The following is an 11,352-nucleotide window of genomic DNA, read 5'->3' as shown; positions in this document are numbered from 1 at the left end:
CATGGACATGGTATAAGGTGCAAACACCTCAGGTATCCACCATTCACAAGGCCAGCTCCCTACATTTATTTGCAGTGCTTATTTACTCGTCTTAACATATCACTTGTAGTAGTGATGGCCCAAGTTTCCTTTCTAAAAGAACATTGACAAAAATGTTTTTAGATGGGAACAGCTTGAAGATGACTGGATTACACTACGGAAGGCCAGATGGATTAATAGGACATGGGTTTGTATTTAAGCTACATGGTAATTGAGATGAAGAAGTTCAGAGGAATCTGCTGCGGGAGATCAAGAGTTCCTAAATATCCACACTACTTTCATTCTACAACACAGTTTCTGCAATGACTGTTGCCAAAGGTCTCTAGCTATTCAGGTTTTTATGTACTACACTTCAAGCGCCCTGGGTATTGTTGGTCTTTCTATTGAAGTTTGTGGGGTGGTTTGACTAAAATTTGTTTGTGAAATCCAGGTAAGGAGTTACCTTTTAGTTGCAGATGAGGTGTACTACTTGATCATAGTTTGAAATATCATGCTACCAATATATATATATCAGAATATCAACTTGCAAATCAACACTGAAAAAATTGTAAAGGCATTTCTGTGTGGAAGTAAAGATTTATTGTAGTTGACTCCACATCTACATACCCTGAAAAGATATGTCTAAAGAGAAGTAGATGTGAAGTTAACAAATCTTTACATTTATTCACCATTTCCTTGAGATACTTAATAGTCATGATATTTTAGTATGATTTCCAGACATAGAACAGCAGAATTCTCTAAGTTTTTTTTTCCCCCGCTTTAGAGAGAGCAAATGAAAGTCATGTGTTAGGACATGCCTAGTTCTAGCCATGATGGACAGGCTTGCCAAGTTTAGGCATTTGGAGCCCTATGCAGTGTGCCCCATACCATGAACTCACTTCATCAAGATTGGTGGTAATGCTGTGACATAGAATGGACTGCCAAATTATCAAACTAACTTTTTAATTCATTTTGATGTTTTTGTTTTGCCTGGTTAGGGCCATCATCTCCTTGCAGCATCCAATGATTTTGCAAGCAGAATTTGGACTGTGGAGGATCTTCGACTCAGGGTAAGTTGTTAGGCTTTCTTTTTTAACCATTTCTCACCTTTCTTGCTTCATGAGGTCCATGATGAGCTGTAAAAGGTCTGACCACCTATAGAGCCAGTCTCCTTCTCTCCCAGCAACCCCCTCTCTTCTACGATCAAGCTCCAGTTGTGCTGTGATTGGGTGAGGGCACTGCTGACACATGGTGATGCGTTTAGCTGGTGATTCCTAAAGTTTGGTGTGACGAGTTTCTGATCCAATGTCCAACAGAGAACACACAGAAGGAGATTAGGGAGAAGGCTTTAGTAAATGGTTCATGATCATAAGTTTTCAACCTGAGACCTTTTAGGCTTGGCTTTTGCCATATAGTATAATTTTAGATTCTGTAATGCGCAGGTTCTGATAAATATAGAGTTTGATTCATGGGATACAGTGCTGCATGTTAACTTTTACATGTTTGTTTATGGCATCCTCTCTTTATTAATTAAAACATAACTGCTGTTCCTTACCACTGCCCTATAGCACACCTTGACTGGCCACAGTGGAAAAGTTTTGTCTGCCAAGTTCCTCTTGGATAACACTCATATTGTGTCTGGGAGTCATGATCGAACACTCAAGCTGTGGGACCTACGGAGCAAAGTGTGTGAGTACTCCCCATCTCCTTGTTGTGTTTTTTTTTTTTTTTTTTTTTTTTTTTTATGAGCCAAATCAGGTCTTTTTTTGTCAGTGAATTGTGCATCCATTATATACAGGTCTTGTATCAACTTGTAACGTGTGACACCATTAACTAGTCTTCCTTCTTTACCCTCTCACTTTGTAATTATCAACAAAAAAAACGCAGAAGCTAAATAAATTGTGGGCAAAATATGCATTTGTACACATCCATGTCTGAGCAATCTCTTCTTTTCTGCTGTAGGTATAAAAACTGTATTTGCTGGCTCAAGCTGCAATGACATTGTCTGCACAGAGCAGTGTGTAATGAGTGGCCACTTTGATAAGAAAATCCGTTTCTGGGATATCCGGTAAGAAATGGGAAAGTTGGGATTGCATATGGGGAAACATTTAGCCAAGGTCCACAGCTATTCGTGGATGCATTTTCAATGCCCTCTCTCCTAATTCCTACCCAAAGTTCCCTTCTAGTATGGAAGGTGCTCTTTGTCTACTGGTTTGTGAACAGCTGGAAAAGGTCTGACTGCCGGTGGATCTTGCTCTGTCGTACTCCCTTAGTTGCTCAGCTGTTCCATCACACTATAGATGTGCTTTGAATGGGCAGAGTAACTGCTTTCACGTAGGATGCTTTCAGTTTGTGCCCTCCTAAGTCTTGGAGATTTGAAAAATTAACTTGCATCAGTCTGCTTTGTGTATGCTGGGTACCCTGTGGTCCGTTCTCGATGATGAATGAATTCACAGAGCAGAACATGTGTTTTTGGTTTGTTTTTTTAAATTCTGAGTGCCAAAATCAAGCTATCCATTCTGTTTTAGGTCAGAAAGCACAGTGCGGGAGCTGGACCTCCAGGGGCGAATCACTGCTTTGGACCTGAATCCTGATAAATCTGAGCTCCTGAGCTGCTCACGAGATGACCAGCTAAAGATCTATGATCTACGAGCCAATGCAATCAGGCATACTTTTAGGTGAGTTTCCTTTATGAAGTAAACCTGTGTACCATTGTGGGAGCAGAGCTTTTTACTTCTCCCATTCCTTTCCATCATGAAGTAGCTTGTCAGTCAGTGTTAACATCAGGTAGACCTCCTGGAAAGTATCCTTAATTGAAATACACGCAGCGTCTCAAGCAAGTCTTTGTATTAGTTTAGACTAGTAATGAGTGCTTCTAGGCAGGTGTTTTTCTGCAGAAGGTCGAGTTTCAGAGACTGCTTATAGGCAGATTTCAGCTCTCTATTTTAGTTCCTCGAGACACTGTTCATCTTTCATGCAATCACTCCTCCATATGTTAGTAGCTTCATTTGTGAATGAAGCATGACATAATTGTTGTCCATGACTTGAACATAAAGTACTTTTGTTGCTGCTGAACCTAAGCAGCCTGATGATAAATAGTTGGTAGTTACAGGAATGCATTTCTTAGAAAACATAGACCAGAAGCATAGGGCTCTATGTAAACTTGTCAGTAGCGACAGCCAGTGCCGCTTTAGTATTGGTACCAGGTGTTTCCGCCTACCATTTGACACTGCTTTCTGTGATATTTGTAAATTGTGTCTTCATGATAAACTGGTGTAGAGGGGAATTGCACTAGTTGAACTTCGCCTAATTTTAGCTTTAGTTTTTGATGCCAGGCTACTTTCTAAGAATACAGATTTGGCAGATACCTTCAAGACCTAATTTCATATGTAAATTGCTGAATTAACCTGCTACTTCTCTTCAGAACCCCCCCCCCCCCCCCCCCCCCCCCCCCCTCCAAAATCACCCACCCAGCGATCAGGTCAGATTATGTGGGGGGCCATGGGACAGCCAATAACTACTCTGCCTCTACCCAGGTAGTTTGCCACTACTGTCCCATTTCCTCTCAACTAGGTCCCTGGAAACTTGACCAAGTATTACTCTTTCCATAATTGACTGTCCAGGTAACAAAAGTGAGTGGTGGCAGACTGATCATAGAGGTAGCTTGGAGCTTCAAGCACTTTATTCAACAATCAACCAACAGCCAACCCAGTGCGCTTTTTATTTTTTCCAGGAAATACGTGTTCTTTTAATAACACAGTACCACTAAATACTACACAATCCAATCTGACATACAAGGTAGGGTCCCTGGGTGCAATTGTCATCAGTTGCACTACACCCTTGATAGCCCCTTACCGATGGCCTGTATTGGTGTGGTGCCCTCTTTCTGAAAATCGTGTAAAACATGATTCAAGCTCGAGTGCAGTCTGAGTTCCACAGTCAAGCACACACTTGGTTCAAGATCATTTTGAGTTTTACCGCCTCATGGTGCATCTGGTAGGTAAGTGTCACTCGGGCAGTCTGAGCACTCCTCTACGTTTCAGATGTGGGGCTACAGTGAGTAAGGCTTCCTCAAGTCTGCAGTTAAGCCGGGTATGCAGTGCATCAGCCTTTGAGTAGTTGCAGTCCCTTTTCCTTTCCAGGCTAAAAGTAGCTGGAGCCCAAACCGGCTTACAATGATCACAGCAGTGGCAGCCCCTGACCTGGCCAAAGCTACATGCCTGTAGCAGTTACCAATAGGGATCAGTAAGTTCCTCTGTCACATGGGTTGTGTAAGGAAATGCCTCCTTGGCATGGTTACCCCCTGACATTTTGCCTTTGCTGATGCCAAGTTATGATTTGAAAATGTGCTGGGACCCTGCTAACCAGGCCCATAGTGACACCCTTCCAGAACTTCTCTCTAAGAAAATGCCCAAGAAGGTAAACTGGACTGTAGAATGCCAACATGCCTTTGACACCCTGAAGCAAGCTATGTGCACAGCACCAGTTCTCAAAGCTCCAGATTATACCAAGCAGTTAATTGTGCAGACTGATGCCTCTGAACATGGGCTAGGGGCAGTTCTGTCCCAAACAAATGATGATGGCCTTGACCAGCCTTTTGCTTTCATTAGCATGAGGTTACTCCCTAGGTAGCAACGTTGGAGTGCCATTTAGAAGGAGGCCTTTGCTGTGGTCTGGTCCCTGAAGAAGCTGAGACCATACCTCTTTGGTACCCACTTTGTAGCTCAGACTGACCACAGACCTCTCAGATGGCTAATGCAAATGAAAGGTTAAAAATCCTAAACTGTTGAGGTGGTCCATATCCCTACAGGGAATGGACTTTATAGAGGAACACAGACCTGGGACTGCCAACGCAGATGGCCTTTCCAGGTTCTTCCACTTAGAAAATGAAGACTCTCTTGGGAAAGGTTAGTCTCCTCCTCTTTCGTTTGGGGGGTGGGAGGGGGGGGGGCATGGTTATCCCCTGACTTTTTGCCTTTGCTGATGCCAAGTTATGATTTGAAAGTGTGCTGGGACCCTGCTAACCAGGTCCCAGCACCAGTGTTCTTTCCCTAAACTGTACCTTTGTCTCCACAATTGGCACAACCCTGGCACTCGGGTAAGTCCCTTGTAACTGGTACCCCTGGTACCAAGGGCCGTGATGCCAGTGAAGGTCTCTAAGGGCTGCAGCATGTCTTATGCCACCCTAGGGACCCCTCACTCAGCACATACACACTGCTTGCCAGCTTGTGTGTGCTGGTGGGGAGAAAATGACTACGTTGACATGGCACTCCCCTCAGGGTGCCATGCCAACCTCACACTCCCTGTGGCATAGGTAAGTCACCCCTGTAGCAGGCCTTACAGCCCAAAGGCAGGGTGCACTATACCACAGGTGAGGGCATATGTGAATGAGCACTATGCCCCTACAGTGTCTAAGCAAAACCTTAGACGTTGTAAGTGCAGGGTAGCCATAAGAGTATATGGTCTGGGAGTCTGTCAAACACGAACTCCACAGCACCATAATGGCTACACCGAAAACTGGGAAGTTTGGTATCAAACTTCTCAGCACAATGAATGCACACTGATGCCAGTGTGTACTTTATTGTAAAATACACCCAGAGGGCATCTTAGAGATGTCCCTGAAAACATACAACTTCCAGTGTGGGCTGACTAGTTTTTCCCAGCCTGCCACACACCAGACATGTTGCTGGCCACATGGGGAGAGTGCCTTTGTCACTCTGTGGCCAGGAACAAAGCCTGTACTGGGTCGAGGTGCTTCTCACCTTCCCCTGCAGGAACTGTAACACCTGGCGGTGAGCCTCAAAGGTTCACCCCCTTTGTTACAGCGCCACACGGCATCCCAGCTAGTGGAGATGCCTGCCCCTCCAGCCACTGCCCCCACTTTTGGCGGAAAGGCTGGAGGAGCTAATTAGGAAAACAAGGAGTCATCCCCCAGTCAGGACCGCCCCTAAGGTGCCCTGAGCTGAGATGACTCTTATTTTTAGAAATCCTCTATCTTGTAGAAGGAGGATTCCCCCAAAAGGTTTAGGGATGTGCCCCCCTTCGCACAGGGATGAGGCACAAAGAGGGTGTAGCCACCCTCCGGGCCAGTAGCCATTGGCTACTACCCTCCCAGACCTAAACACACCCCTCAATTCAGTATTTCGGGGCTCCCAGAACTGAGGAAGATAGATTCCTGCAACCTAAAGAAGGACTGCTGACCTGAAGCCCTGCAGTGAAGACTGAGACAACAGCTGATTTGGCCCCAGCCCCACCTGACTGTCTCCCTACTTCGAAGAAAACTGCAACAGCGACGCATTCAACAGGGTCCAGCGACCTCTGAAGCCTCAGAGGACTACCCTGCATCTTAAGGACCAAGAAGCTCCCGAGAACAGCAGCCCTGTTCAAGAAACTGCAACTTTCTGCAACAAAGGAGCAACTTTAAAGACCCCACGTTTCCCGCCGGAAGCGTGAGACTTTCCACTCTGCACCCGACACCCCCGGCTCGACCTGTGGAAAACTAACACTACAGGGAGAACTCCCTGGCGACTGCAAGCACGTGAGAAGCCAGAGTTGACCCCCCCTCCCCGAGCTCCCACAGCGACGCCTGCAGAGGGAACCCAGCGGCTCCCCCCTGACCGCGACTGCCCCTAACAAGGAACCAGACCAGCACTGCACCCGCAGCCCCCAGGACCTGAAGGAACCGAACTCCAGTGCAAGAGTGATCCTCTGCCTAGCCCCCACCCCCGTGCCTGCCTGCATCGTTGAAGAGACGCCCCAGTCTCCCATTGATTCCTATCTGAAACCTGACACCTGTTTGCACTCTGCACCCGGCTGCCCCTGTGCCGCTGAGGGTGTACTTTATGTCCCTGCTTGTGTTCCCCACCCCCCTGTCTACCCTCCGAGGACGCAGGTACTTACCTGCTGGCAGACTGGAACCGGGGCACCCCTGTTTCCATTGAAGCCTATGTGTTTTAGGCACCTCTTTGACCTCTGCACCTGACCGGCCCGAGCTGCTGGTGTGGTAACTTTGGGGTTGCCTTGAACCCCCAACGGTGGGCTACCTTGGACCCAACTTTGAACCCTGTAAGTGTTTTACTTACCTGTGAACTTAACAATTACTTACCTCCCCAGGAACTGTTGATTCTTGAACTAAGTGTCCACTTTTAAAATAGCTTATTGCCATTTTTGCCAAAACTGTACATGCTATTGGGATTACTCAAAGTACCTAAGTGAAATACCTTTAATTTGAAGTATTACTTGTAAATCTTGAACCTGTGGTTCTTAAAACAAACTAAGAAAATATATATTTTTCTATTTAAAAAAAAAAAAAAAACTATTAGCCTGGATTAAGTCTTTGAGTGTGTGTTCCTCATATATTGCCTGTGTGTGTGTACAACAAATGCTTAACACTACCTTCTGATAAGCCTACTGCTCGACCACACTACCACAAAATAGAACATTAGAATTATCTCCTCTTGCCACTATCTTACCTCTAAGGGGAACCCTTGGACTTTGTGCACACTATTTCTTACTTTGAAATAGTTTATACAGAGCCAACTTCCTACAGGTTGTTCCCAATTTACTTGCGGGCATTCCGGACTCCGGATGTGTCTCTGTCCAAATGGACACGCAGGCTGTATCTCTCCCTGCAGTTCTTGCCAGACTATCTGTCTTTACAGGCAGGCTTCTAGCTACTTCTATAGCTCTTCTAGTAGAAAGTGTAGATTTTAGGGGGTGTCCCTTCACCTCTGGGAAGCTGGCTGTTTATCATAAAGGCCGACAATTGCAAAAAGAACAGATGGTGGACGGAATGCTTAACAAATCAAACATTCACCCCCAGTCTCAGATCTGTTTTTTTTAAATATATATATATATATATAATATATATATATATATATATATATTTTTTTTTTTTTTTCACATGCCATTCCAGTTTGGACCCATCCATATGCAAATCAGTCTTGACCCTGCCCCCATGGGAACAGTCCAGTCCGAACAGCCAGGCCAGGTCCTCCTTGGACCAGAACCAAGCATCCTGGAACAGGTTTCGGGTCTGGCTGAGTGATGCACCAAACCTGGTCCCCCATATATACTCACTTTCCTGGTGTCCCTCATCACGTTGGTCAGTCACTCCATTGTGAGCATGTACCATAGGCGCGCATGCCATTAAGACCACGATGGTGCTTTCGGTTTTTTTTGTGGCCAAAGCTAAAGCCATCTTGGTGGGGTCCAGACATGGACAAAGAATCGCACTGTCTCCATGTCTTTAATATTTAAGAGACTGGTTTCTGAGCTCTTAGAGAACAAAGTCTGGGGTTGAGGGGGCAGGGTAGCCCAAGATGTCTTTAATTTGTGCAAGGATCTTCTTTCAATAGGGGGCAAATAGTCGAGCAGTCCCACACAGGCACAATAATGTATGAAAGTTCTACACCTGGCTGTTACCTCAACTGAAAAAGTAATCTGGGACAGACAGAAGGGCAGGTCTTACCTTGAAGCTTCTACAAGTCACACAATGGAATCCTACTGCCCCATTGCCTCATCTTCAGAATGGCAGTGTTCAGGAAGACTAATCACCAGCTCCTTGCTAGTAAAATGCCTTGTTGAATTTCCTAAGTTAGCTTTGTCTGCATGCTCCTCACTTCAGGGTCTGGCTCTCCCTCCAGCCTCAGAAAGGCAGACAATAGTCTTGAAACTTTCAGATTTTACTATGCAGGACAGAGGCACCCAACATGGATCTCACTGGCCTTATTTCTTAGGCTCACTCACGCCATCTGAACCTGCACATGAGCACACACTTTACATGCACATGGGATCCCAGTGCAAGGTTCTGTGTATACATGTAAAGGTGGAACTTAACACAAGTGTGGCCAGTAGGCCTCTGTAGGAAGTTGGCTCTGTATGCACTATTTCAAAGTAAGGAATAGTATGCACAGAGTCCAAGGGTTCCCCTTAGGGGTAAGATAGTGGCAAAAAGAGATAATACTAATGCTCTATTTTGTGGTAGTGTGGTCGAGCAGTAGGCTTATCCAAGGAGTAGTGTTAAGCATTTGTTGTACATACACATAGACAATAAATGAGGTACACACACTCAGAGACAAATCCAGCCAATAGGTTTTTGTATAGAAAAATATCTTTTCTTAGTTTATTTTAAGAACCACAGGTTCAAATTTTACATGTAATATCTCATTCGAAAGGTATTGCAGGTAAGTACTTTAGGAACTTCAAATCATCAAAATTGCATGTATACTTTTCAAGTTATTCACAAATAGCTGTTTTAAAAGTGGACACTTAGTGCAATTTTCACAGTTCCTAGGGGAGGTAAGTATTTGTTAGGTTAACCAGGTAAGTAAGACACTTACAGGGCTTAGTTCTTGGTCCAAGGTAGCCCACCGTTGGGGGTTCAGAGCAACCCCAAAGTCACCACACCAGCAGCTCAGGGCCGGTCAGGTGCAGAGTTCAAAGTGGTGCCCAAAACGCATAGGCTAGAATGGAGAGAAGGGGGTGCCCCGGTTCCGGTCTGCTTGCAGGTAAGTACCCGCGTCTTCGGAGGGCAGACCAGGGGGGTTTTGTAGGGCACCGGGGGGGACACAAGTCCACACAGAAATTTCACCCTCAGCAGCGCGGGGGCGGCCGGGTGCAGTGTCGAAACAAGCGTCGGGTTCGCAATGTTAGTCTATGAGAGATCTCGGGATCTCTTCAGCGCTGCAGGCAGGCAAGAGGGGGGTTCCTCGGGGAAACCTCCACTTGGGCAAGGGAGAGGGACTCCTGGGGGTCACTTCTCCAGTGAAAGTCCGGTCCTTCAGGTCCTGGGGGCTGCGGGTGCAGGGTCTCTCCCAGGCGTCGGGACTTTGGATTCAAAGAGTCGCGGTCAGGGGAAGCCTCGGGATTCCCTCTGCAGGCGGCGCTGTGGGGGCTCAGGGGGGACAGGTTTTGGTACTCACAGTATCAGAGTAGTCCTGGGGTCCCTCCTGAGGTGCCGGGTCTCCACCAGCCGAGTCTGGGTCGCCGGGTGCAGTGTTGCAAGTCTCACGCTTCTTGCGGGGAGCTTGCAGGGTTCTTTAAAGCTGCTGGAAACAAAGTTGCAGCTTTTCTTGGAGCAGGTCCGCTGTCCTCAGGAGTTTCTTGTCTTTTCGAAGCAGGGGCAGTCCTCAGAGGATGTCGAGGTCGCTGGTCCCCTTGGAAGGCGTCGCTGGAGCAGGATCTTTGGAAGGCAGGAGACAGGCCGGTGAGTTTCTGGAGCCAAGGCAGTTGTCGTCTTCTGGTCTTCCGCTGCAGGGGTTTTCAGCTGGGCAGTCCTTCTTGTAGTTGCAGGAATCTAATTTTCTAGGGTTCAGGGTAGCCCTTAAATACTAAATTTAAGGGCGTGTTTAGGTCTGGGGGGTTAGTAGCCAATGGCTACTAGCCCGGAGGGTGGGTACACCCTCTTTGTGCCTCCTCCCAAGGGGAGGGGGTCACAATCCTAACCCTATTGGGGGAATCCTCCATCTGCAAGATGGAGGATCTCTAAAAGTCAGTCACCTCAGCTCAGGACACCTTAGGGGCTGTCCTGACTGGCCAGTGACTCCTCCTTGTTTTTCTCATTATTTTCTCCGGCCTTGCCGCCAAAAGTGGGGCCTGGCCGGAGGGGGCGGGCAACTCCACTAGCTGGAGTGTCCTGCTGGGTTGGCACAAAGGAGGTGAGCCTTTGAGGCTCACCGCCAGGTGTGACAATTCCTGCCTGGGGGAGGCGTTAGCATCTCCACCCAGTGCAGGCTTTGTTACTGGCCTCAGAGTGACAAAGGCACTCTCCCCATGGGGCCAGCAACATGTCTCGGTTTGTGGCAGGCTGCTAAAACTAGTCAGCCTACACAGATAGTCGGTTAAGTTTCAGGGGGCACCTCTAAGGTGCCCTCTGGGGTGTAGTTTACAATAAAATGTACACTGGCATCAGTGTGCATTTATTGTGCTGAGAAGTTTGATACCAAACTTCCCAGTTTTCAGTGTAGCCATTATGGGGCTGTGGAGTTCGTGTTTGACAAACTCCCAGACCATATACTCTTATGGCTACCCTGCACTTACAATGTCTAAGGTTTTGTTTAGACACTGTAGGGGTACCATGCTCATGCACTGGTACCCTCACCTATGGTATAGTGCACCCTGCCTTAGGGCTGTAAGGCCTGCTAGAGGGGTGGCTTACCTATACTGCATAGGCAGTGAGAGGCTGGCATGGCACCCTGAGGGGAGTGCCATGTCGACTTACTCGTTTTGTCCTCACCAGCACACACAAGCTGGCAAGCAGTGTGTCTGTGCTGAGTGAGAGGTCTCCAGGGTGGCATAAGACATGCTGCAGCCCTTAGAGACCTTCCTTGGCAT

At 47.0% G+C, this 11,352-nt stretch overlaps 1 protein-coding gene and 1 non-coding gene across 4 annotated transcripts in view; both read left to right on the top strand.

Moving 5' to 3' along the window:
- Positions 1-11,352, top strand: part of ATG16L1 (autophagy related 16 like 1) — an 82,799-nt gene that overhangs the window by 53,757 nt on the left and 17,690 nt on the right. For all 3 annotated transcript variants that reach the window (XM_069213766.1, XM_069213767.1, XM_069213768.1), the window contains 4 exons: positions 1,017-1,088; positions 1,587-1,707; positions 1,981-2,086; positions 2,547-2,696. In XM_069213766.1, the coding sequence (XP_069069867.1) occupies positions 1,017-1,088; positions 1,587-1,707; positions 1,981-2,086; positions 2,547-2,696 (449 nt within the window). The remainder of the gene's footprint in view (positions 1-1,016; positions 1,089-1,586; positions 1,708-1,980; positions 2,087-2,546; positions 2,697-11,352) is intronic.
- Positions 1,142-1,407, top strand: LOC138266772 (small Cajal body-specific RNA 6). Its single transcript, XR_011199696.1, has one exon. It is a non-coding gene; the product is annotated as a small Cajal body-specific RNA 6 (non-coding RNA).

The sequence above is a fragment of the Pleurodeles waltl genome, chromosome 11, assembly GCF_031143425.1.
Source record: "Pleurodeles waltl isolate 20211129_DDA chromosome 11, aPleWal1.hap1.20221129, whole genome shotgun sequence".
Classification (NCBI taxonomy): domain Eukaryota; kingdom Metazoa; phylum Chordata; class Amphibia; order Caudata; family Salamandridae; genus Pleurodeles; species Pleurodeles waltl.
This window is presented reverse-complemented; position numbering and strand designations above follow the sequence as displayed.